This window comes from Apodemus sylvaticus, chromosome 16 (assembly GCF_947179515.1).
Source record: "Apodemus sylvaticus chromosome 16, mApoSyl1.1, whole genome shotgun sequence".
In the NCBI taxonomy this organism is placed as follows: Eukaryota; Metazoa; Chordata; class Mammalia; order Rodentia; family Muridae; genus Apodemus; species Apodemus sylvaticus.
The window spans coordinates 41,538,919-41,566,554 of record NC_067487.1 but is presented as its reverse complement, the minus strand read 5'-3'; the positions used below and the strand labels follow the sequence as shown (position 1 = coordinate 41,566,554).

At 38.5% G+C, this 27,636-nt stretch overlaps 1 protein-coding gene across 1 annotated transcript in view; it reads left to right on the top strand.

The window, feature by feature from the left end:
• Window positions 1–2,037: 2,037 nt before the first annotated feature.
• Fgf10 (fibroblast growth factor 10) overlaps window positions 2,038–27,636 on the top strand; it is a 77,061-nt gene continuing 51,462 nt past the window's right edge. The window contains exon 1 of the mRNA XM_052159829.1: window positions 2,038–2,667. Within this exon, the coding sequence (XP_052015789.1) occupies window positions 2,322–2,667 (346 nt within the window). The 5' untranslated portion in view covers window positions 2,038–2,321. The remainder of the gene's footprint in view (window positions 2,668–27,636) is intronic.

Sequence of the window (27,636 nt, the reverse complement as noted above, 5' to 3'; positions counted from 1 at the left end):
GCTCCTTTTGTAAACTCTTCCTGAATCACTGCGCCAGTTGCTAACTCCCAAGTTCACCTTGAAACCTCTGCCTCTTCTTCAGCCTTTTAGGTGGAAAGCGCCACCGAGTGATATCGACCATTTGTTTTACTTAGCTAGAACACAGATGTCTAGCTGCCTCCCACAGCAGAGTAATATATGTTCATGCAATCCTTCCAGCCGGCTGTTCCCTAGTCTAGATATTTTCTTAAGGAAATGATCTTCTGGGACTCAGAACTGTATTATACTCAGGTAGGAATGGGTTATTACAGTATTTCCTTCTTTGTGCCTTTTGGTTCTGGGTAGTAGTCTCCTGGTCTCTGCTGACTTCTGTCTGTGTCTGGGTTGAAAGCTTGTTTCTGAGAGCAGAGGTAGAATTGGGGGTTGCTGTGCACAAGAGTGTGGAAGATCGGTAGGTAATGAAGCTGCATTGTAAAGTAGAGCCCTTTAAACAGTAAGTTTGAAGATGGGCGGGGACCTCCTCTTTATGGTAAAATGCAAAGGAAATTGCATAGAGAAAAAAACAGGCAGCAGGGGATTTGGTCAAAACTGTGTGATAAAATCTGCGATTGCAGGAAAGTGCGTAGGCTTTGAAGTCCATGCGTGATTCTGTAAAGGACTCGTGTTACCAATTAGAAATCAGTAACTTGGGTCCCTGATTTCATTTGCGCCAAGAGAGAGGCGATGTTTAAGGGTGACGATAAATCTCCCTGAGCTTGAAAAGACAGAGAGGGCCAAAGTGTGAACTTTGTACTTCAGCAACGGAAGCGAGAAATCAATGATTCATTAAAACCCGAGACCTCCTTGGAAGCTGGCGGGAGAAGAGGAAGCGAAGCTAGCTCTTTATGTCTCCCTTCTCAACTTTAGCTCCTATCAGTTTATAATCTGCTCTCGGGGAGAGTTTACCCTGAGCATCCCTTCTGACTTCTCCCCAGCCCTCTTCCCTGCTTCTGGAATCTGGAAGGCAGAAACACACCCACACACAAAAGCCAAGCTCCAAACTCTATTTTCACGGCCAAAAAGAAAGAAAGAAAAAAGAAAGAAAGAAAGAAAGAAAGAAAGAAAGAAAGAAAGAAAGAAAGAAAGAAAGAAAGAAAGAAAGAAAGAAAGAAAGAAAGAAAGAAAGAAAGAAAGAAAGAAAGAAAGAAAGAAAACTACACTGAAAAACAAGTGAGCAAGGGGCTCCCTGTAGGGGAGGGGAGTGGTTCCCGCCGGAGGGCAGCAAAATTCGGAAAGCACGCGGACAGCTCGCGCTGGTGGCCAGCGCTGCAAGCACAAGACGCCGGAGCCGCAATTAGCAGGAGCTGCAGGCTGCGGGGAGGCTGCGCCCACGGAGGCGGAGAGGAAGGGACCCGCAGCCCCCAGCTCAGAGCAAAGGCATTGCGCACTCCTCTCGCCCAGGCTCCCCCCCCCCCCGCATCCTCCCCCCCCCCGCCCCTTCCCCCCTCCCTTTTCTCTGGCGTTCCCAGCAGCTTAGGGTTTCAGATGTCCCACCGCCGTTTGACCCCCTCCCCCCTTCTCCACCCCTGCAAATGAGGTTTGACCAGCAGAGGCAGAGCCCACCTCTGGCTGAAAAGCACTGACATTTAGACTCCAGGCTTCAACCTGTTTACAAGCGGCTTTCCAAGGGACTTGGAGGTGGAGGGAAGGGCCAAACAAAACACCAGCCGCCAGCCGCCCCCCAAACAAGAAGTGGCTTTCGGGAGACTTCACATCAACAGGCACCACCAAAAAGAGAAAGGAAGGAGAAGAAAACAACAGCGCCTGGGCAGCTGCCTCCAGTTCTGACAACTCCAAAGAGACACACTTTTTAAGTGGCCAGCAGGCTGGGACTCTGCAGAGAAGGACCAGAAGGTGCCAACCGCAGAGGGGCGCAGATGTCTTCCTGCACCCCCACCCCACCCACTTTGGGTTTTGTTCACCGTCCTGTCATCTGTTTTTCAGACCTCTTTTGCATCTAACATGGTGAAGAAAGGAGTGAAGAAGAGAACAAAGTAACCCCCGGGGGAGCGAAGAGCTCTGGTGACCGACACCACCAGTTCCTACTGCCTCGGCCACCCACGTCCACTGTTCACCCTGAGACTGGAGAGACTCAGGCAGCGGATCGAACGGAGCGAGGACAGGCAGCCGGCCCTTCCGAGGAGTTATGGATGTTGGTGCACTCGCTTCTGACCAGATCCGTACCCAGAGGGAGCTAACCAGTAGCCACCACCTCCAGCTGTCTCTTTGCCTCGCACCAGGTCTTACCCTTCCAGTATGTTCCTTCTGATGAGACAATTTCCAGTGCCGAGAGTTTCAGTACAATGTGGAAATGGATACTGACACATTGTGCCTCAGCCTTTCCCCACCTGCCGGGCTGCTGTTGCTGCTTCTTGTTGCTCTTCTTGGTGTCTTCCGTCCCTGTCACCTGCCAAGCTCTTGGTCAGGACATGGTGTCACCGGAGGCCACCAACTCCTCTTCCTCCTCCTCCTCTTCCTCCTCCTCCTCCTCTTCCTTCTCCTCTCCTTCCAGTGCGGGGAGGCATGTGCGGAGCTACAATCACCTCCAAGGAGATGTCCGCTGGAGAAGGCTGTTCTCCTTCACCAAGTACTTCCTCAAGATTGAGAACGGCAAAGTCAGCGGGACCAAGCTGGAAAACTGTCCGTACAGTAAGTAACAAATGCGTGCTCCTCTCCTTCCAATTATCCACCCCCACCCCACGCGGGGAGGGGGGGGCAGAATCTGTTCCAGATGTGGCCAGCTAAATATTTATGTCCCCAACCCCTGTAAAATGATGAAGTGGAATACTTTCACACTAAATCAGCCCCCTCCCGAGTATACATTGTGCGCAGCATTTCCTCCAGGCGCAAGTCTCCTCCACATCCCTTGCAGCCTGATTCCTGATCTCTCTAGTTTGTCGCTCACAGGATCACTCCTGGTGCTCTAGAGATGTTGCTGCTAGGAGATACCCCATTCTGTCTCCAATACCTTCCCCCATCTCACCCAGAGGTCTCCTTTTCCCTCCCTTCTGGAAATGGCTCAAGTAAACACATTTTGTTTCTTTTCGCTGGCAATCTTAAGAGTTTTGGGACAGACTCCTCAAGCTGAAAATAATTATCCAGTGTCAATTATAGGAGCTTTATGGGAACTCTGAGGAAGAAAAGTCACTTCCACTGTCCCCTGGTCCCCAGCAAAAGCCCCACCACTTCTAGATAGAAGCCAAAGAGTTTATTTTCCCTGGTTTTGATTTTTTTTTTTTATCCCCTCCTTTTGGGTCCTTCATTTCGGTTTGAGCGATTGCAGTCCATGAAGTTAGTTTTTCCGGCAGTGCCGCTGCCCCTATTTGTCCCCTGCCTGCCTTCTCTTGGTAACATGATGCTCATGTCTGCATTGTCAATAGCATATGCGCTGCTTTGTGGTGTCTTGTTGTACTGTTTCTTCTGAAACCTCTCATATTGCAGAGGCATAGTACTACAGCATTGTAAACATCTGGGACTGGATTCACGCAGACCTCACACAAATTTCATTGTCATCTTTTTATTTTCAAAGTAAAAGCCCAAGTCTGTTTCCAAGGCTGTATCCCATAGGGTCTCCCCAGCACACATTCTGCAGGGGATCCTTGGATCTCTTTCTCTCCTTTTTCCTTTCTCTCTGGTCTTTCCTTTTCGTTCGGTCTTGTGGGGATGGGGGTGGGGAGCTGGGGGGCTGAAAGAGGAGGAAGACTGGGAAGAGAAGGGGTGGATACCATGTCTCTTCTTGAATCAAGCCAGCCAAGCCAGATTATTCTGTTGGCTCCCTTTCCCGGTTACTTTCAAGTGCTGAGATGTATTCATCCTCCATTGATTGTTATTTGAAAGGATCCCAAAGCTATGTAATGGCACACTGAAGACAGTAGACAATGACATTTAAACATCTTTAATGAGCACTTGGCTTTATCTCTTTGGTAAATTCCAAGTCACCTTTCAAGGGGAACTTTTTGTTGTTAGTTCTTTGGGAATTCTGAGTATATATTGGCCAGCAAATTTAAATATGTGAGCCATCCAGTTCTTAAGTTTTGACTCAGCGTGGATCAGATCCTGATGGAAGTGACAAATGAGGAGAATTCAGCATTTTATTTTTCAATAAAGATTACAGGAATTAAGACTTAAGTTTTCTTCTCGGAGGACTTAGAAACATCCAAGATTAACTTTTGCTGGTCTTTGTTCGCTGGCTTTTATCATCGTAATGGCTTGTTAAAATTAGCAATGTGCTTATGAGCAATACATTTGCAGAAGCATTTGAAAGTAATCTATGTTAAGTTTAGCATTGGAAATACTAAATACCTTATCACACACACACACATAAGTATCTCATTCTGATGCTCAGAAAGCAGCCGAAATGGTATTAGTAAAGATGATCGATCGCTCCTCCTTGAAAGTCTGTCACCAGGAGTGCTATAGATCCTATAGATAGCTTTTATGGTTTGATTACCTAATTTAATACTTCTAAAGTAGGATCGGGTGGCAGTACCCAGTTCAGGAAGAAATAACCCCCGGACTTGCAGAGGTTTTTTGTTTTGTTTTGTTTTGTTTTGCTTTAAATACCCCAAGGGCTGATTTCCTTCAGTTCATATGAAAAACAGGAAGAAATGGAATAAAACTTCTAAGTTTTAATCTTTAGGTTACTTTCCTCTTTTTAATATATTGATAATAACTCAGTCTTGTTGTTGCTCTGCTTTAAGTGTTTTTGATGTGATGTAATGATCAACCTGCTGCTATTTTAGTTTATGATACTTAGATGACTATTTTGTAAAATAATGATTCCTGGGCCATGAGCTACTTAGCAAAATGACTTCCAGGGAACACATTGGGTTTTATTTTTACAATATGAACTATCCCAAATGAGAAAATTATGCAACTTTTATTGCATAAACAAGGGCAGCAAATTTCCACCCTAACATTTTTTTTAAAAAAAAAATAGGCATTATCTTTTTTTTGTGGGATAACATATACTAATTACTAATACTCTCTTTTTGAAATTATAAGCTAAACATATAATGTAGGAAGACTGTCTTAATTAATGGTTTAAAAGGGAAGGAGGGTGGTTATATTGCTAAATATTGTCAGACCATAACTAATTTAAGCTTTCCAAGAACATGTGTATCACAGCACAGCAAGTGAAGATACAGATTGAGGAGGCCTTAATTTCACATGTGACCCAGCAGTCAGTGTGCTGCTATCATCTCCAGCTGGGCTGATTCAGCTGAAATACATGGTCTCATTAAGATATTGTTTAAATATTCCATAATTGCACATAAGGAACATTTGCCACACCCACAGGGGTAGCCAGCCAGTCAGACCACCAAATAGTAGCCTGTTAAATATTAGGATATCTAATCTCTGAAGAGTGTTAGTTCCCTGTCTAAAACCACATTTCAGTACCATTTCCCTAAACAAGATATTAATTAGTCCCAGTACACAATGCTGTTCTTTTGGGGTGTGCTTATTTTAAGACTAATTTTTTTTTTGTTACATTTGACCCCAGTGTTATGGCTGCTAGAATACCATCACAGCTTACCTACAGGCTTATATGTTTGTGATGCCTTGGATAATTCAACAGCTGTTTCACAGGCTCATTGCCAGCAAAATGCTAACAAAGGGGGAAGAAAGGAACTCACTCATAAGGAATCTAGCAAAAGGAAAATATGTCCCGAAACTAGAGACAACTAAATAGATATTCCCAATCATTACTATAGCTTTTTTTTTTTCTTTCGTAGGGCAGTAGGGGTGCATATTTTCTTTGCTCTTTTCTATTGTATAGAAGTAGAATAAAGAGAGTAGGGGTGAGTTATGTTTCTACTGCTGGAAGACTGAGAAAGCTTGAATAATTGAGAATAGCTATGGTGTGTCTGTCGCTAGATATGTGCAAGCTCCTTTAGGTTTTCTTTTATCATTCCTTACATCGAGAGCTTTGCCCTTGAAACATTACTACTCAGCTCTAGTTCTGACCTCCTAGAAAGGCTGGACACAGCTGTTAGGTCCCTTTGCAAAGGAGACTGGGGTTGACTTATTTCTGAACATGAGTAAAACAGCTGTGAGTTTCTCCCATGGCTGTCACTTAAAGAAGAGAAGAATCTAGCAAAAGGAAAATATATCCTGAAACTAGAGACAACTAAATAGATATTCCCAATACAGAGTCCCCGAGCTTATGGGCCTTTCTGAGAGAAAGAGAGAGACAAGGAATATATAGCATGAAATCCATCTTTCATGACACTCCATCCTTACGATACTCAATAAGGTTGACAAAATTATACACATTAGAAAGGATGAAAACTAAGGTCAGAATGAGTGGACTTTGGAATCACCCAATTACAAACTGATGACAGCACAACAGGATTCCACTCCATCTAATGATCCCTCCTTGGATGCTGTAGCTCTCAGTTTACTAGACCAAGACACTCCAAATCTCCTACAAACGAACCATCTAAAACTCACATCGCTTTTCACTGTGAACACTAACCCATTTCCAACTTCATTGGAAGAGAAGTAAAAGGACCATGGGGATAAAGTGAGTGTTAAAAGATAATCATTGCAGGTGGCCACGTGGCACCAGACACTGTCACTGTATCCTTCAGGTCAGGGCTCGGTCCTGATATTATGCTTGGGAATATAATTGCTTACGGACACACACAAAGCACGCATACATCAATCTCACTTATGTTAACAGAGGTCATTAGGAATACATGACTATTTAAGAAAACCCATGGATGTCATTGTATATAGTAATTGTTTACAGCTGAGGGCCAAATGCTTAATTGCTCCCATGTGCAATAAAATAATTTGATTGTAAATACCTGTGGGAGCTTAGGCTGTTGCAGGAACCTCTAACAGAAGACTGACTCTCTGTAGAGACTGACATAGAGACTTAAAGCTGGAGATAGGAAAAATGCTGCAAAGTGAATCAGCAAATCAAACAGATACTTTGCCACTTAAAAATGGCAGGTTGTAATGGTAGAAGAAACCTTAAAGGTATTATGACTCTTTAGTCAGGAATGAAGTTTATTATTGAATGCAGGTTTAAAAACGTGTTGAGGAAAGAAGGAACTACAGTATTGCCTCATCATAAATACTCATGAGTTTTCTGGAGTGTGGGGGGAATCCGATGAGCAATTTATGGCTACCGCTGGTGTCTTATTTACAATTGTGGTTCTTTCTAGAATTTGATTGCAAAATTTATAACCAGAAGCATTTAATCATCAGCGTGGAGGATTTATGAAGGTAGAAGTCACTGTATTTAGTGTTTACATTACACTGCCTGATTACCTTTACTGCGTCTGTACCATGTGGTCCCTCCACTTTGACGGCTTTATCATAAATCCATTAAAATGCACAATTTGAGAGTTTCCTCTTCATAAACCTGATTTATAACCACTAGTAGAAGAACCCAACAAACCGGTTGGCTGGAATTGCATGCTGGTATTAGAGGAGGAAAATTTAGGTACCAATCCCTAGGTCTTGGCATGTTCAGAAACCTGGTACCTAAAGGTGCCGGGCATTCATTAATAGCACATACTTCCAAAATAATATTTAAACACATGATTTTTGAAAAAGAAGGGTCCCATTAAATCAAAGCCCATTGTTTGCGCGTTTCTCTACACTGTCACTAGTCAGCTTACACATAAACCTTTATTCTAGTGTTTCCTTAGAAATTAAATATTTTCTAATGAACATGAATAGAAACTTTAAGTTCCTATACAATTACCTTAATGTTCAGAGGAAAAACCCATTTATTATCCAAATGTCTAGCTTTCCCCAAACTAAAATGTAGAGGAAAAGGTTGGCAGCTCCTTTAAAACGGAACTTTTGTTCCTTACACTTATGAGCTGCCAATGGCTATCTATCTGCATCTTTTCCAAGTCTTAATGTCTTTATGCTTATCAAAAATTATACTGCAAATTATATTTATTATCCTTCCAAAGGACGAGAATACATGAGTATTCAAGGTGATTTTAATCTATTTTAACATCAATTCTCTGAACTTTGCAATGAATAGTAATTCAAATGACAGTTTTACTACAACTGTTCCAACATTTGTCAACATTAATAGTTGATGTTTGCTTAATATAAGTAAAATATTAGCATTTCCCTTGAAGAAGTTAAAGATCTCTTGTTACTTTACAGTGAGACAAACTACAGATCCCTATTCACTGAATTCTAATATAGTTTTTTTTTAATAGTTCAGAGATACAGCAAGCATCATTTGTTTCAAGTACTATTTTACAAATGTATCTAAATGTTACAAGGTATATTACAATTATTTAAGATCTTTTTTATTCACCACTTGAAAACATTTTTAAACTTGTTTTGGAGATTTAAGGTGCTGACTTTCTTGACTTTCTATATCAGCACGTCTTCTCCCAATGTCACTTTCACCTGAGCCAGCAGTGAATACAACCAAAAAAAAAAAATCATAAAAAGTATTCCTTTAAAGTTAGAAGAAGAAAATATATCTGAGTCTTAAGAGCCAGCAGTTATACTCTGATTCTGGATTTATGGATACACAATTTTTATATTATATAGAATATTTTTAAAATGGAGAACTTACTTTTAACCACTTTTTTTTAAAGAACAAAATTAATAGAAACATTCACAATATCTACTAGGGAGCCAGATAACCTACAAAATAATGGCCATCAAGGCTCCTTGCCTTTAAATCAGGTCACTTGTGTTCTTTCTTTGAACATTGTGTTCTAATTGGAACAATAAATCAAAGAAGACACTCTGAGTAGATTCCCATGTAAGGTGGATAACTGGACAGTGACTTTTTACTGCTGCTAACACGTGCATCCAATTACCATTTGATAGATTGATAGTGCTGGCAGTACAGCATTACCTCATTGTATAGCTCACCTAATAATTCTTCTGCCTAAATCTGTCTACCTTTACCTATACCTAACCTGTCAGTATGTGTATTATCATTAATGAGGAACTTTCAGATGTTTGGCATGCTTCCTGCAATGAATGATGTGATAGAAATGTTAATTTATTACCTAACTAAGCTTAATAGAAGGTAATGTCTTGATTGAGCTCATGTATCCTAAACGTTAAATAATTAAATTAACTAAACAAACCTAATAATTCCACTACAATTATAACTTAATTCTGCAGTATTGGTAAACTGAAAGATGAAAGACATATTTAGAAACCATATTATACTACAGAAAAAGAATGTATTTTTTTTCTTTCAGGTACCTTTTGGAATGCTCACTTTCTTGATAAACATAACTATTGTTTTACTCTTATTTTTTCTTAAGGTTTTACTATCGTATTGTGCCTGAGTTGCCATCTGTGGTATTGCAACTGGACTCAAGGCTCAGTTACTTGCTAGTAGTCCTGTTTTGAGGTATTCTATGACAACTTTGTTTTTAAAACACTGTGAATCCCTGATTAGTTTATCTCCTCTCCCACTATTTTCTCTTCCATTTTTGTTTGTTTGCATTTTTAATTCATTTTTTCCAGGTTCTTAAACCTACTGCATATCTTCAAAGGCAAACAAATCACCACTTAGCACCCAAGGTGATATCCAGGGCCAGAAGCCCAGACAGATACTTTAGGTGTCAGATGGTTTGTATTCAATGCATAAGAACTTCATCAGTTTAAATTGGACAGTCACCAGTAGCCTCGTTATATTGAATTGCCAGTTAATTCCTCCTTATTCTAGTCTGCAGGCCAGGGTCTTCTAAGTTCTGCCTACACCAAAGGGTAGAAGACCCTTACTTGAGCATCTTTCTGTGTTTGGTTTCCAGGGGGGAAACTTACCAAATACCTAATTCTAAAGGTTTTTTTTTCTATTCTTTTCACTGTTTTTGCCCCTGCATTACTCTCTTGATCCTCTGCTACCTTTCCTGCCTTCACACCTTCTTCTAAACTTATATAAAGGAAAACAAAGATAATTTAAAAAATGAATGTTTACTCTGTATGTAGGAGGACATAAATCCTGGTTTGGAGCTCCCAAACCAGTATTTGATACTCCCAACTTTCAGAATGTCACAAAGGTTATCAAACACCTTTGTATAGCTTTGGCAAATGTATTTGGCTTTAAAGAAAACTAAATCCATACCTTTATTAATTCTGGTTATTGGTGAGAAAAATACATATACATATATAGACACACATACATGTACACATGTAATTTTGTTTAAAGAAATACAGATAAGTTTATCTCTATTAGGAATATTTTGAAATACTGCACAGTAGTTACAATCTCTAGCCATATATAAGTGTATTCATATTCTTCTCCTAAGAAAGCACCTTTGGGAACTACCTGCTAAATCAGAATTATTTGTTCCCAAAGAGAGTCTGACTATTTATAGGCATCAAATTTATGTTACTGTAATAGTAACTCAAAGTTAAGCTTTTTAAATTGTGTCTGATTTACTAGTAGAATGAAAGAAACAGGTATTAATACTCCATAATGTGGCAAGTATGGCAACACATGCATCCAAAGGGAGATGGTTTTGTAACAATATTAGTAATAATACTCATCAGATTTTTCTCGGTACTTTTAGAATGTATCTCTCTACATTCTATTTGCATTCCATTCCATTCCATTGCATAGAGGTGGAGAGAGAGTGATGAGGACCCCAATCAGATCACAATATGAATGCCTGATGAACAAAGATTCAGGGGACATCCAACCAGCCAGAAAGCTGGTGTAAAACACATGGGACAAAAATTCTAGGAGCTGAGGGAAAAGTACAAGGAGAGGACCCAAAGCATGCAGGTATATACAAAGCATGCAGGTATATACAAAGCATGCAGGTATATACAAAGCATGCAGATATATACAAAGCATGCAGGTATATACAAAGCATGCAGGTATATACAAAGCATGCAGGTATATACAAAGCATATAGGTATATACAAAGCATGCAGGTATATACTCCAAGAAGATGGTCAGGGTTTTACTAGAGCAATGAAGATGAGCGTTTAGTGTTTTAACTCCACGGATAGAGTTCAGGCAAATGAGAAGCACTGCAGAACAAAAGGGCTGACCTGACAAGAAAATATAACCCAACTCCTGGCATTCAACTCGATGCTAAATGAGACTGAAATGAGACCCTGTGATAGAAGAGAAATCCCACAGAGGTCACCAATAGCCTGTGTATCAGCAGAAAGAAAGCTCAGACCCAAGTCTTGCTAAAGAAACTATACCTTAACGATGGAGTAAAAAAAAAAAAAAATGCATGGGCATTGATTCAATGTAATTAAATATGGACGGAGGGTGAAAGTAGACTTAGAAGTCACAGGTTTGGCTGCAAATAGCAAGAGTGTATAGCTTTGTGCAAGGCGTCATAAGTAAAAGAAGCATATTAATTTTTATTCCTCTTTCCTACATAGTAAAGATAAAAATAGAGAAATCCTTAATTACTTAACCCACTTAATAGAAACAGGACAATTGAGAATGCTATAGCAAAAGCTATGGGAGAAGTAAGTATGTACTAGGACTAGAAACACAGCTCTGTGCTGATCCTTGTGGCTAGTGAAGGTCCTGGAGAGATGGGGAAAGGGAGGTGCGGGAAGCTAGGAGAAGACGCCCTGGGGCCAGCTTGAGCAAAGTTCACAGAAATGGGAGTTAATACATGGACAGCTTAATATTATGTGTCACATATTACATCTTCATCAAGTAGATATAGTATTTTAAAATGAATATAATACTTTCATTTTTTTCAAGGAAAAACAACTAATTGTTATTTGTTAAATTAACCACACTAACATTAAAGAAATATGATCTGAGGCACCATTCAAATCACCTGGAATTTGATTTGAATTATAATGCTCATAATATTGTTAAGTTTGAAGAAAGAGCTGATATTTGAACATCGGACATCGAAGGCTGACTAAGAAGGAAAACTAAGAATAATGAAGAACAGGTAGTGCTGGGCAGTGGTAGCACACGCCTTTGATCCCAGCACTTGGGAGGCAGAGGCAGGCAGATTTCTGAGTTCGAGGCCAGCCTGGTCTACAGAGTGAGTTCCAGGACAGCTGGGGCTACACAGAGAAACCCTGTCTCGAAAAAACAACAACAAAAGAACAGGTAGCACAGAGAAATAAAGACAGATTACAGAGTGAAAGGTAGGAAGAGAAAAGTAACAATTTCTTCTAAAATTAAATATCTTAAGTCTCAGATCTGGTTTTGTACCAGGATTATCAAGATACTGTGCTCTTCGTATTTATTCCCTGCCCCTTTGCTTCAACCTTCTGGGCTACTCCTTTGTAAGTTTTCATTCTTGAGACAAAAGCTGAAAGATAATAGAATGCAATTCACACTCAGAGCTGAGAAGCAGGGTAGAATTATGTAAGGAGAAACTATTAATTCAAGGGCAGATTGATGGCATAAGATCACAGTAGGAAGAGATTCCAGTAGCAATGACAACAGAGAAGAGTAAGAATACCCCAGAATAGGACACTGGAGCATGCACATTCACATCAGGAGATAGCATGGTGACAGAGCGAATGGCTTGCAGGCTGGTGGGCACACAGTAAAACCTTAGAACTTGCTGTCACGTAAGAAGCAACTGTGTATATATCCCTATGTTTTAGGACTTCTGTTTTTCTGTTATGGTGTCATCTGGTCATGGTTTTGATTTAAAACTTATATTCTTCATTCATAACATTTTTCCCAGTTCATTTTATCTTTTTGGTTTAGTGTGTGTGTGTGTGTGTGTGTGTGTGTGTGTCTGTATGTGTGTGTGTCTTGCTTCCATGTATATATGTGTACCATGTGCATGCCTGATCCCCAAAGAGGCCAGAAGGTGCTGGATTCCCTGGCACTTGAGTTATAGTGAACCACCATGTGGGGGCTAAGAACTGAAGCCAGATCATCTGAAAGACCAACAAGAACTGCTAACCTCTGAGCCATTTCTCCAGCCCCCTCACTCACTTTATGAAATAGAGAAAAACACAGAAAGCAAGCAAACAGAAATATTTTGAAAAAAGTCATTATGTAGGATTATAATTAGCATAAGGAAAATGTAGTTAGTAGCAAAAAGTTCCAGCTGAATTAAAAACAAAACAAAACAACTCAGAACATTTTTTTAAAGTAAGGACAAGAAGCAGATCTTGATATGGTCATTAGTTTAAAATGTAAAATATGACCAGCTTTAAATGCTCTTAATACTAAGGATCACTGGGAAGCATTGTATACATAGCAGCAAATTCCACAGCAGCACTATTGGAATGCTACACTGCACTGACATACTGTCCATTCGTCCCTCTCCCATACTGTCTTGGGCTTACTTGATGTACATGATCATAGGAAATAGCAAAGTTGGCTACAGCTCATTATCTGGCCAATGAAATACTTCAGTATTTTTTAAACAAACAAGAGCCTTGGTGCTGACAACATATATATAATGATATCCAGCAATGGAGCTGGGTGCTTTTTAGTCAAACTTTCTGGGGGTGGGGGGAGGGGAGAAAGAAATCTGAATTCTGAAATGTCATGGTGGTACGATCTTGGCCAAGTTACTATCCAAGGCTTTGTTTTACACCTAAGCAAAATATGTTACTAATAACCTACCTCATTACTGATACAAAGATGTGTTCATAGATTTACAGCTGTGACTGGAAATGTAGATTGTAATATCAGACACTGTACAGAACCCAGAGGAATTGGTTGCCCCTTCAGTCTTTTATATTATGACCAACTTGTATTGTCACCAATTATCCCACTATCTAGGATGAGCCTTGGATTACGTAATATTTTTAAAGTAGGTATAACATTGATAATATACTACCTAACTTTGCTTTATAGTTTACAATATAGTTAATGTTTTCATCAGCTGATTCTCCAAATAATACTAGTATAAAAGTAAGATAGTCACTGTTACTCCCTGCTATTTCTGGAAGAGAAAATTAAGCCTAAAGGTGGTGTCCAGATTGAAGATATGAGTCAATAGGTGATGCCTACAAAACCCTCTCCCATGTAACATAATACAGTTTTACATTTGACTAGCCACTGCTTATTTCTACCTTCATCCTAATTGAGAAAGTTGTTAAGGGTGCATACTATGTCTCCATGAGCTTTAATTACTTAATTCAGTACCTGACATATGTGATCAGTTTTCTCCACATTTGTTATTAAACAAGTTAATCATCCTCACTTTATACCTTTAGTCAAGGCATTGAGACTTTTCTGGGGTCACTTCTATGTTCTGAAAAGCATGATTAATATCCTGTGTGCTTGTAGAGAAGGTAAATGACCTCATAAAATTCCGTTGGGCTTTTATTCTCCAATTCTGAGAAATGGGAAAATACTTTAGAAGGGTCATTGCTAGTTATCTGACTCTGAAATACTTATGTTCACCCAAACCTCTGAATTAAAATTGTGTTAGCATGAAATCAATCATTTTTCATAACTCCTATATATTTCCTATTTTTACAAGATTGTTTTTATTATATTATATGGAGATGAATAATGGCTTTCCTCTCCTTCACAATTAATGCTTCTGTTGAGAGTTGTTTCTTATTTCAGTTATTTATTTTTATTCTTGGACAATATGATGGCTGGTAAGAAATTAGAAATTCTTAGTAATTCCTTTAGAAGATAAGAATAATGTACTGCAAACAGTGGGAGTAAAGCGATGTGGCATGTAGTCTTGGTTTTGTCAAAACATTTACTGTGAGATCTTAAACAGGTCATTTACTTTATCTTGGCCTCAAAGACTTATCTCCAAAATGACTGCCACCGAATTGAGCTAAATCATCCGAAACTATTCAAGTTTGGTTAAACTCATTCCCTAAATTAAGGAACAGATTTCAGAAACGTACCTGTACTGAGAAATAATAGCTAAGATATGCTAAACTGCTTAAGAATAGTTGCTTATAGACCTCAGGGCCCAACCCTTCAGTCCTGTAGATGCAATGTTAAACTGCATACTTTCCATGATAGTTTTACAAATGACAGTCATTATATCTCTTTAACTGTGTGGATTTAATAGGCTATCGCCAATGTTCTTATTATGAAATGCAGAGGAATATTAAAAGAAGAAGGGAGAAGATGATTTGATGAGAAGTAAAAAGATACAATGAGACAGTGTTCACTCTAATTATGACAGAAAGAGCCTCAAGGCAAGACGTGTGGATCCTGTAGCTGGATTAGGAGACAGACAGACAGATTTTCCCTCCAGAGCCCACAAAATAGCTTGATCCCTCTGGTTCCTTGATGCAGATCCTCTGAAACTGAGATTGCTATTGGACATCTGCTCTGCCCGCCCCCAGGGTAGTAGAATAATGCATTTATGCTAAAATAACAATCTTTGTAGTCTTTTGTTAGAGAAGTCATAGTTTTTTTTGACATGCAAAGTATAAGGCTCTTATAAGAGATGACAAAAAAATGTAAAAGTGACTTTGGAGTTGGCCACTGAGCATAGATGGGAAGAATTTTTAGACATGTATTTTAAAATGCAGAGTTTTATTTTCTGAAACAGGTACCCGGTAGAAAGGTGGGCATTAAAGATATTCTGGTTATAATATAGAAGACTCTTGGGTATAGTAAAGCCTAAGTCACCTAGAAATATCCATCCCTTAATAAACTGGCATTGCTGAAAATATAATTATTAACATTGCTTCTGGTGTGGGGGAAAATGACATGTGTTATTGGATTCTGGAGGACAGGTGATTGTACAGTTGGAGGCTCAATTTGTAAGTGGTAAATGTGACAGTCTGGGAACATCCCTCATGCTAATGTTGACAGACAGCCTGCTTCTTGTTGCTATAATAAAATTCAAGAGAAGGGTGAAACCTTGAAAAGAGACCTGCTAAGTAGAGAAAGCATTGGATGACTTGGGGGGGGGGGGAAACCTCAGCGTATTCAGTTGCAAGATATTTTCAAACTAAGAGACTCAATTTTAGAAAGAGTAGGCCCAAGAAGCTGCCGGACAGCCTTAGAGTATTCTTAGACTGTCCCTGGACAAATGACACTTGTGTCATTTCGATAGTAGCTAGGAATAGCAATGAAACTAACCAAGGTACATTGATGAGGATTTCCTGTGATGCATGTGAACGACCCACAGTGATGGTGAGAATCAGCAGAAATGCCTCATTAGAATGAAATGGGATAAAAATATGCAAGATGAAGCAGGATTGTCAAGCACCCCACGAGTTCTAAGGACAGTCCAGGGACTGAAAAACTAAGTAAAACTTTTCATCCACAAACACATGCTATCTTCAAAATCAAAACAAAGGTCACCCTGACCACAGAGTCTTGTGTCCAAACTCAACTTTTTGAGTAGACAGGCAAAAATCTTCCAAATCTGTGGCCAGATGCTGGGCTTTCAAGTGAAAAGAACTGTTCCCAAGCTGACAATATGCTCTGTTGGGTCTCAAATGGCTTGGGACTATAGAGGGCCCTTTCCTCTATGCATTGGCCTCTTTGGGGAAACTGTACTATCTATAGCTGCTTTTCTGTGCACGTTTTTACCACTACATTTGAGAATGAATTACTTATATTCTGGTTCTATAGAAACAGTGGTGGAGAGAAAAGTTGTTTTCAGATAGATCACATTATTTAAAATATGAAATTGGAAATATTTGAACTGCTAGTATTTGATTTTGAAAATATTATGCTATAATTGAGGGAAACTTTGGAAGGATGTCGAGGGATGATTATCTTTTTAAAGCGTATCATGGAATGCATGCAAATTTGGGCGCATCCAGAAGTCTTAAAAGGTAAAACAATAGACAGCCGTAGTATGGCCTTATGTGGTGAAGTTTTGTTGACGTAATTAAAATATTAAGATGAGATTATTATAATTATCCAGGTAGACCCTAAATGTCATTAGAAATAACCTTAAATGAGAAGACAAAAGGAGATCAGATATATACATGCAAGGCAGAGTGTCAGTCAATGATGGATGAAGAGATTTAAAGATTATGCTGCTCTCAAAGGGGCGTGGACTAGAATCTCCCCTGAAGGGCTTTGAGCCAGCATATAGCCCCCAACACCTTAATTTCACCCATGGAAACTGATACTTAATGTACAGATTCCAAAACTGAAATGACAGATTGCTGCTGTTTTAAGCTACCAGTATGTTTAAGTCAATGATGGCAGCCTTATATGGACCAAATAAAGAACAGACAAAGTTATATCTTATGGTAGACAACACTAAGCATAGAGTCCAATACATGTGTGTTTACAACAGTATTTCATCTACTTCTTAACTGGATGAGGGAGATGCCTGGGTGCACCTGCTTTCTCAGCTCTTCTGTAAAGAGCCAATGGGATGATAGATGTAAAACTACCTGGCAAAGCACAAGTCTCAGAATGGTACCCCAAACTTGCCTAAATATCAGTGGATAAGTTTAAATGATTACCTGTTTATAGGACATTGTTTATAATACTTTTTGTTTGTTTGTCTTTAGGCTAACATGTCCTTTATGTTACTCCAATTTTCAAAAGCACTGCTTATTCAGTACAAAATATGACTATCCAGATGGTCTGTTTTTGCAGTGATGTGAACTCATGTTGGCTGGGTTGAAAGGTTTCCCTTGTGTAATTCTAAGATCAGTTCTCTTAAGACTCTTACTAACTCCATGGAAACTCTTCCTATTGAAAAAGTCCCCTTTGTAACTGGAGGTGACCAAAGACCAAATTATAAAAGTAGGTAATTGGAGCTGGAGAAATAGCTTAGCACTTAGGAAAACTTGTTTCTCTATTGTAGGAGCTGGGTTCAATTCCCAGCACTTGCAGGGTGGCACGCAATCATCTATAACCCCAGTTCCAGTGGACTGGATGCTGTCTTATGGTCTCCTGTGTACATGGTTCATACATGGTGCACAGATGGAAAGGCAAGCAACACAGGCAAGCAAAACACCCATGCACACAAAATAAAGGTGTTTTAAAGTAGTTAATTGATGCACTTAATTAGTACTACTTCTTGAAGAATGTCTTCACTGTTAAGAGTTGCCTGACATGACTACATGTTTGTTCTTTTTTAAAAATTAGCTATAATATCTCTTCTCTATATGCAAAAATGCATAAAACTCAAATGATAGATGACATTCAAACCTGTCCTTCCTCAAGATGTTTGCATAGTACTATAGTTATCTATTGAATTTGTAGGGTGTAGAAAAGCAGTATGGTTCTACAACTAACTTCCTTCTTAAAGATATGAGCGTCTCCCATTGCAGTGAAAGCTACAGAATTTACAAAGGAGAAATATTTTGTTGTCCAGCCTTAAGACAACAGGACTTTTGCCAAGCTTTGGCTGACTGCCCCAGCATCTATTTTTTCTCATTAATGCTCCTTTTTAAGTCAGGCTTGTCCTATAGGATTTTTTTTTTTTAAAGGATATACTTGGGTGACTACAATTATGAACAACATTATGGTGCAAAAAAATTTAGGTAATATATGCAGCCCAGAATAACTTTTAACAGAATATTTCAGTTTTATACTTTGAAATCAGTCATATAATATGAGGTAGTTCAATTCTCTAGGGCATTCTCTAAGTTGTTTTTAGTAGTAAAATGGCTACAAGAGTCCGTTGGAGCTAGCCTCTACTCATTACTATGAATAATATATAAGATTCCTTCCAATTAACATTTAACAAAAGAGTATTAAAGCAGGAGAGTAAATCCAGATTGGAACTATGTTATAATGGACAAATAATTGGTACTTTTCAAACATATGTTTATAGACTAGAGCACATGACCAGAATGTATTGGTGTGATTATTCAAATGCAACATATGAATCTTAATCCAGAGATAATTTATAGAGTGGGGTGAGGAACAGAACAGGTTCACAGACAGTAATCTGAACTGTGATAAACAGCTCCACTTGATTTTTACTGTGTCAATCAATCTTTAAGAAAGGTAACACCGGGAGTGGCCAAGTTGTTTTGAGTTTAGGATAACTTGAAAACTTGGCAGAAACATCTCTGTGCACACTTCCCATGCTGGCACGCTTTCCACTTTTACATATATTCTGGAAAGGGAGAAAGTGCCAGGGTGTTCTATAAAAGGGAAGTCATTTTTAACGTAAGTTGAAACAGATGCTTGCGTTCTGCCGCCCCTTGCTTACTGACAGAGGTTTTCTGATAGAGCTGAGATTGGGTCAGTTTTCAGTTCACTCTCTGAGTGCATGTGTGTGTGCTAAATCTGGGAGGAGGGAGAAGAAAATGTGATCCTCTCCTCAAACTGGCTGTTTCCTCCTTGCTGTGTCACTGTGTTCTGCCACACTCTCTCTGTGAGAAAGAGCTGGAGATGCTACACCAGATGACACTGTGTAAACAAACTTTAGAGTTTTGGGGCTTTTGCTCTACATTGATTTAGAAGCCACAGCAATTTCGGTGCATGTGCCTCTGTCTGACCCTAAAACTTCTACCAGCACCTTACCTCTCTCCAAGTGACCATCTGAGACTGAAGGAAAACTTCCAAAGCTGGGCAGTATTAAAGAATACCAGAGAGAGAAGCTTTGTGTGCTCTCTCTGGAACTTAATCATTCCTTAAGCTGTTTGGAGCATGCCTCTGTGCTGTGAGAGAAATTCTTTCTTTTCATTGTTAGAATTGAGCTTTATTTCCTGAATACAACATTTTTTCCCTTCAAACAAATGGAATTGGTCACGTGGTTAAATTAAAACAGACAAACAAAAAGAAATAAATAGGTTACTCTGTCCACCTTGGTTTTTTGTTTTGTTTTGTTGCATATAAACAATAGCTTCATTTAAAAAAAAATCAAGATTGTGACCACTAATTTTAATTACCAGAAAAACACCATTTGTTGATTGTCACATTGAATGTTACTTCACCTTTTGGAAACAATGACTATAGACTCAAACTTTACTGTCTTTGTCCTAAACTATCTTACCTACATACACTTCTGTTTACTGACACTCTAAGACTTTAATGTTCCCATGAGAGTGACTTCTTATGCCAGGATTTCAAGTAGATAAGACTAACTTCCTACTCAACATGTAGCCAAGAGTGACCTTGAACTTCTGATGTTCTTGCCTCTATTTCCCTAGTGCTGGAATTACATACAAATATTTCCAAGCTGAACTTATCTGGTCTTAAAGATCAACCCCATTGCTTCATTTATGATAAACAAGTACCCTACCAGCTGAACTAGATCTCCAGCAGTAATAGTTTTGGTGGAAGAGATGTTTCAACATCTTGTGTGCAGGGGCCCACAAGCCTAGTGACCTGTCGTTGATACCTGGGACACCTGCTGGAAAGGAGAAAAATCAACTCCTCAAAGTTGTCCTTTGACCTCTGACCTCTACACACACACATGCATACACAATAATAATAAATTTAATTAAGTTGAATATTATAGGGGGTAGCCAGTGAGATGACTCACCACATAAAGGCAGAAGAGAACCAACTCCACAAAGTTATCCTCTTACTTGCACAAATACACTGCGGCACATATGCCCCTCCCATATTTTACACTCATACACACACACAATAGTAAGTATAATAATAAATATTGAAGTTTAGTGAAATAGTGACTTTTTGAAGAGGTGGAATAAGAAGTAAAAGAAAAATCAGAACTTGTAATAAATTACCCAATTCTTATTTTGCTGTAAAAACAGATGAACAATTCAGTAAAGCTACCCATTTTTACTTAGATCTGACAGAAAACTCTGGCTTCCATAAGTCTGTCAAGGAACAATGTGTGGGCTCTGATTATCACTTTAGTTTTAATCAGATCACATTGTTTGCATGTGTCATTGTAATTTTTGTGTTATCTTTGTGGACATCTCCAGAATCAGTTTGTCAAGCAGGTCAATTTTGAGAACATATGTGTGTGCGATTTTTATTAGGCAGCACTGAATGGTTGCTGCAAACTGGTTGAAGGATGTTGATACCTATCTGTCTCCTGGTTTTAAACATCTTGTCAACCGTTTTTGGACTTGCATAAAATAATAACAATAGGTATTGTCTCTGATATTCAGTTCCCCTTACTTTACCTCTGTACTCATTTCAGAAAAATAAATAAATAAAAAATAAATGGTGTAAATACCAGGAAAACCCACTTTATAGTCATTTTATAGAGGGAAATACTCATGATCACTGATTAATGTAACTAAAATTTTATCCTTATCAATCAATGGTGGCCCTAGAATTTGAGCCCTGTTAATGTAGTTCTCATTTCTGTGCACCTAACAACTATGCTATTGTTCATGACCATATTTTAAAATCCTTTATCAACACATCGGCCCAGTGTACAAATGTATATCCATAAATTGGGCTCTATAACTATTGGGAATTTAAGCTATATTAGATTTTCTTTATTCAATTTTTCTTACATAAAGACCCTATATCTCTTGTTACTATTTAGAGATTTTTTTTTTAACTTACAACTACAAAAAAATCTGGCTCCTGTTTTTGTCTTCGTATTCTGAAAAAGGAAACAGAGTTGAAAAAAATAGTATGTATCTTTAACATAATGTCCTTCTCAGTGTGATAAACATGATATTTTAGAAGGTAGTTTTATACTGTAAATTCTTTTCTAATATAAGTTCTTTCAGCTTGAATTGTTACAAAATTCCTCTGCTATCAACATTTGTTTTACTTATTTACATACGAGGAAGATGTTTACTTGTTCTCTTCCACTTATGAAATTTTTATTCTCATGCCATATTGCCTGAAGGCATATTATTTCATTAAGAAAGCAATTTTTTATGGCCAGAAGTAGCACTTGAGAGGCAGGGAGGTCTCTTAGTTTGAGGCCAGCCTCGCTTGTCAACATAGTGAGTTCCAGGAAAGCCAGAGCTACATAGTGAGACCTTGTACACACACACACACACACACATATGCAATTATTTGAAATTCTTTTGATAGTGCTAATATTCTCCCTTGAAGTTCCCCATAGTCCTCTAATTCAAGACCCCAACCAATTTTGTTTATAAAAAAAATACTTACTCTTAGTAAATCCTTAAATATACATATAGTTATTTCTAAATCCAAAAGATAATTGAAGAATTATCAGAGCTCTGGATTAAATGAGAGATTTCTTCCCCCATTTTAGGAAATGGCTTTTCTAATCAACTCCAACTAAATGAATCCACAATCAGCTTTTGGCATCCTCCATGCTAAGGGCAAATTTTATTTTATTTTATTTTATTTTTTGCTTTTGAAGGATAATTGATATTCACAAATCATATGTCACAAGCCACTAAAAGTGTCAGAATCCCACAGCAGGCCTTTGGTGGCTTGTTAATCTCCCCTGTTTAAAGGAAACAGACTAATTCACTTACATATAATGAAAGCCATGCTCTTCAGCTCAGCTCCTCAAGAAGCATCAGCCCATGCAAGCACCGCCTTCTCTCTTCACCTCCTTCTTCCTGGCTCTGACAATTAAACATGGAATTAAGACACAGCAATTTCCTTAATGTTGCCATGTCTGAGTCCTTTCAGATGTCACATATGTGGAAAAAGAGAACAGTTCACGTTTTCCTTGTGTTATAAATAAGTAGAAGGATCCCCCTGTCCACATTTACCATTCTTCTCAGCAAAGCGTACAAGATAAATCAGGATGCTAAATGCAAGGGCCAGATGTAGATATAACCTTTTGCCCTCATTATTCTAATTGGTTTCCATCAGGGAGAGGGTGGGAAGAATAAAATGCCACAAAATAGAAATTAATTAATGTAAAGCTGAGGAAGTAAACACTCCACATTGCCTTAGCTAAAAATCCAGGAGTTTTAAAATTGTGAAGGTAAGTTTCAAGAGATTGGATGATAAAATGCAGAATACTAAAGGAGGAAGAGAATTGACTTATCTTTATTGTTTGTACTCAGTTAATATCTAATTTCTGTGTATTGTGCCCAGGATATACTATTTTTAATACTTCTCATATATACATTTGTTTTTCTTTTTACTTTAGAAGACACGCCACATGTTCTAACACTTATGACCCACTGTGCCTGTAGTTGGATCTTTAGTTTGACTTGATGTGTTTTTCCTTTTTAGTAGCATTGGCTATTTGTGGCAACTAAATATCATTGAGTGAGGTCACCCTCATGAGTGTTTTAGTGACAAAGGGAAAAACCTGGGTCTGGGATGAAAACTGATTTGTGCTTTCAATGTATGTCTTAATCAAAGCTTAGAGTCATAAAAGTGAATATCTGGAGTGAGGACATTTAGGAGGGAAAAGTTTTCATTGCAAGCATACTGTATAAGTTAGTCATGGCTCCGAGCAGTGTAGGAATTTTATGGAGTAAGAAGGGGGAGGGGAACCAAGGTATTGAATTTCCTCCCAAATGTATTTTTAAATAACATTTCAGAATCAGGATCTAGGAAGGAGGGAAAAATAATAAAGAGAAAGATTTTGCTGTTGTCATGTGACTTGAGAATGGCATTGAGTATCAGGAGTGAGGTATGAAGAGACCCAAAGAGACATTGATTAAAGAACTGAATGCGGCAACGTCTAGAATCCTTCATAATACCCTGCTAACGTGTGCTGACAGCTAATCTTGGAGTATAAAGTCAGAGTGGAGGATCTGAGGTACAGAAGAGGCTTCCAGAGGTCACTTAGGTCACTCCATGCTCCTTCCACACACCATACCCATCATCCTGACATCTCTTTCCCACTCTTAACAATGATAATCACAATTAGAGAGTCTACTGTGTTTGTTAATAGTCAGGTCTAGTGTTTGGTTGAATATCTGGATATATGTAATACATATTAATGAATATATTCCTTATTCATATATATTGTATGATCTATTTTCCCTTTTCAGCATGCATGTCTAAATTTACTCCTTGGGATAAATAAGGCAGTTCATGTCAAATCTCTCTCTCTCTCTCTCTCTCTCTCTCTCTCACACACACACACACACACACACACACACATGGTGAGTCTCAGTAATGAACTATGTTTGTTTTTTTAATGTGAATTGAAGAGGCTGGGATGATGGCTCAACTGGTAAAGTGCTCGAATAGCTTCTCTACCACAGCATGTAGATGTGATCCAAGTTCAGATTTTCAGGGTTTTAAAAGGGTAGGAGGTGGGTGGACAGGGTAGTGGAAGGCAGGTCTCTTGAGTTCCCTGGCCACCAAGTGCAGCAGAATTGGTGAGCTCTGGGTTCAGTGACAAACATTATCTCCAAAGCTAAAATGGAGAAGAATCAACAAGGACAACCAGTGTCAACCACCAGACTTCACAGCACGTGCTCGCCTTTGCACACCCATAGACACACATATGTGAATACATATGCATACATCACACATATGCACACAATTTAGATTGCAAAAGAAAATATATAACTTAGATGTTTTTGAGAGTCTCTTAGCCAGTAAACCTTGATCTATAATTAGGATTTGTATCTTTTTACTTTTTACTATTCTTCCTGGAGTTATAACTTTCTGAACTACACAATGCATATTAAGTATAAAATGTCATGTTTACTTCAGTCACTAATTTGCTGCTTTATTATATCCATAATTTTATTCAGGTAGTTTGTGTTATATAAAGTCTAAAGAAAATGTGTCTTGGACAAATAAGAAAATAGCTAGAGAAAAGAAAGAATGAGGATCGCTATAGGCCAAACTGTATATAAAAGTATAAATGATTTCAAGTACAGGATATGGTCATTGGTATCCATGTAACTTATACATTGCTTAATGACACAATACAAGTACAGGGTTATGAGAATATTTTGTTCACATGGTAAAGAGAATCTTTCAATGGGGAATGATACTGTTAATAACATAACTGAAATGTTTCATTAAAGTGGTTTAATATTCCATTCTCTGATTCTACTTTCCAAGATGCGTTTGACAACATTCACCGTGGATTTTATTTCCTTGGGGGTAAATACAGCAATTCAGGCAAAACCACAAGCTGTGGCACTTGCTTCAAAGTACTCACAGAAATCTTAGAACAGTCAAACATCCTCATGTGAATGGTTTTTAACTTATAGTCTTAAAATTGCTAACTGATTTCAAGAATGTCCTACATCTGAATCTGGCTGTTTCCCTGCTGGTTTAATTACTCTTTCCTGAAGTTTTAAATTCACATTTTCATTACTCCTGTTTACCAGAATGTCAAAGTAGCATTCACAGAGCATCATTAAGAGAGCATCAATTGGGATTCTCCAATTCCTTAACTGCAGATTTTCACTCAAAGGACTGCTGTTCTTTTAACCAAAAGTTGAAAACAATATTCATAATGCATTAAGTATTAGACATTTAGAGTCAAGTCAGGATACATTTTTAAATGACATCCTTTTAGGTCAATTAGATGCACCTGTTGTTTGGCCCAAATTAAACTACAGAAAATACATAAATAAAAATAGTGTTGTGGAATATCAGGGAAGTCCCAGTGCCTCTCATTCAGAAGTGTGTCCACCATTCAGGAAACACACACTCAGTGCTCACTGTACTTTGTGAAGTAGTTTAAGACAATAAGATGAGTAGTTCTTAGTTTTTTTTTTTGTTGTTGTTGTTGTTTTTTACATGAAGCCCACAACCTGGAAGCAGAGAAAAGCATATGTATTCACCCAGGCGCATAATCGCCGGAATAATAGAGAGGGAGGGGAATAAAGACGAGTAAACTGTAAACCTGAGAGGGTCTAAGTGTTTGGGTTAAGATGAATGATACCAGCTCCAGTTTCTCCAGGGAGGACTTCTCTTTATCAGGGGATAAAGGACACGGAGATCATTTTCAAGGCATTAGGGAGATGGGGAATACGGAATAGTGGCCCATATTATGCAGAGAGAATTAAAACAAATCTATCATGGTAAGGTAACAAAAGATCTCAAAGTGTTTATTATTTAACCGATAGTGTCTGCTTGCACTAGATGAATTCTCTGTATGTGATAGAGTGGTGCAGTACGTACATGACTCATAGCATGAATCCCTGTGAGGAATACTAGTTTTGTCAAATGTATGGAAATGTAAAGAGACACATGCTAAAATAGAAGAGCTGTCCATATACCCTAATCAATTCAATCACAGATAGTATGTAGCAAGGAGTGATAGTTTCAATATTCAGGAAAATCAGGGCTAACTTAAGCTGGTTGGCATGTACAGGGATTAGCCAAACACTGGTCCCAAGCTAGGACTGCTTGGATCCAATGATTATTATCCAGAGTGGCATGTCCCTTCTGTGGTAAGGTTTTTAGAGTTCGTGGTCCCTTCAAAACATCTTCAGTGTTGAAGCAGAAAGAAGAAATGAGGTGGGTGTGTTTTTAGCAAAGTGATTAAGACCACCTTTCCAGGAAACGTAGCAATAGGCAGAAGGGCGCGCAGTGGCTTTATGTATGTGTGTGTTTCAAGGACTTTACAATTGCAGACAAATGGCAAAAGTAACGGTATCTTGGTGCTATGAAAATTGTGACTATGAAAGTGCTGAGCAGACAAAATCAGTTGCTATAAAAAAAAAAGAATCAAAACTCAAAGCAACCTATACACAATACGAAATGCAGATTTATTAAGTGCAGCATCATAATGAGTTTGTCAAGCAAAAGTCTGCCGAAGTCCAGTAAGTGTAAGCCTTGCCAGACGATGCTAGGCAGATTTCTCTTGCCTCCCTGGCTCAGCTCCTAAACAAGGCTTTTATCTGGAGAGATAATTCCAGATGTTCTGACCCTTTCCAAATTCTTATTTGATGATCTGTCATCTGGAGTGGAGCTCTGACTCCCCATTGAGTTTTCAGAGGGATGCACCTTGGCTTGCTCTCCTAATTAACATGGTGGGTCATTCCCATGTGCCTAGTAGTTCTTTATGGGTCAAACTGTCAGATCCTCAAATCTGTGTCATTACCCCTGGGGAAAAGACGAGAGTACACTTGAAGTGGCCTTCGCATGCCTCTTCCTAGCAGGCTCCCACGAATGTATGAAAAATCTCAGCTGTTACTTCTCTGACTTTTTTTTTTTTTTTTTTTTTTTTTTGGCAATAAACTAGCAGCAAAAAAGACTCAGGGAGCTTCTGTAGGGCAACAGAAGCTGTGTAGAGCGGAATGAGCAAACCCTCTGATTATCACCCTTCCAGTCAAGATTCTTCAGTCAGTTCTGAAGAATGATCTTGACATGGAGTTTCTTCTACAAGTGACTATTTGTTAAAAATTTATTATTTTTTCTAAGAATCTGGAGTTTGCTCTTAATCTAGATATGTCTGGATACTTTAGCTTGTGTTCTATACGAACTCAGAGAGATAATTAAGATAACATTCATTTAGAAATGTTAAAAGTTTAAGATAGGAACGATCAGAAGATCACCATAGGCCTTAAAAGATTCAAATCTTGAAATATATTAACATAATGGCATTGCTATTGTTGACAGTAATTCAGTTGGTAATTGTCTTGATAAAAATGTCTTGCTTATTTTAATAAAGTAATGATGGTTTTCATCATACAATACAAATTTTTGATGAATACCCATTGGCATAGTAAAGAGATGGATGCCAATCTGGTAGTGTTGAAATCTCAGTACATAACTCTGGATGCTGGATTAAGAAGATAATTAGTTTCGGACCCATTTAATCCATATAGGAAGTCACTGTCTCAGAAATAATCATATGCATAATAACAATGAAGCAGAAGACTTTAGCCCTATATTTAAAACTTCTACAACTACCTAATTTAGAACCTAAGGCGGTTCCTCAGAAAACTGGACATGACACTTCCGGAGGACCCTGCTATACCTCTCCT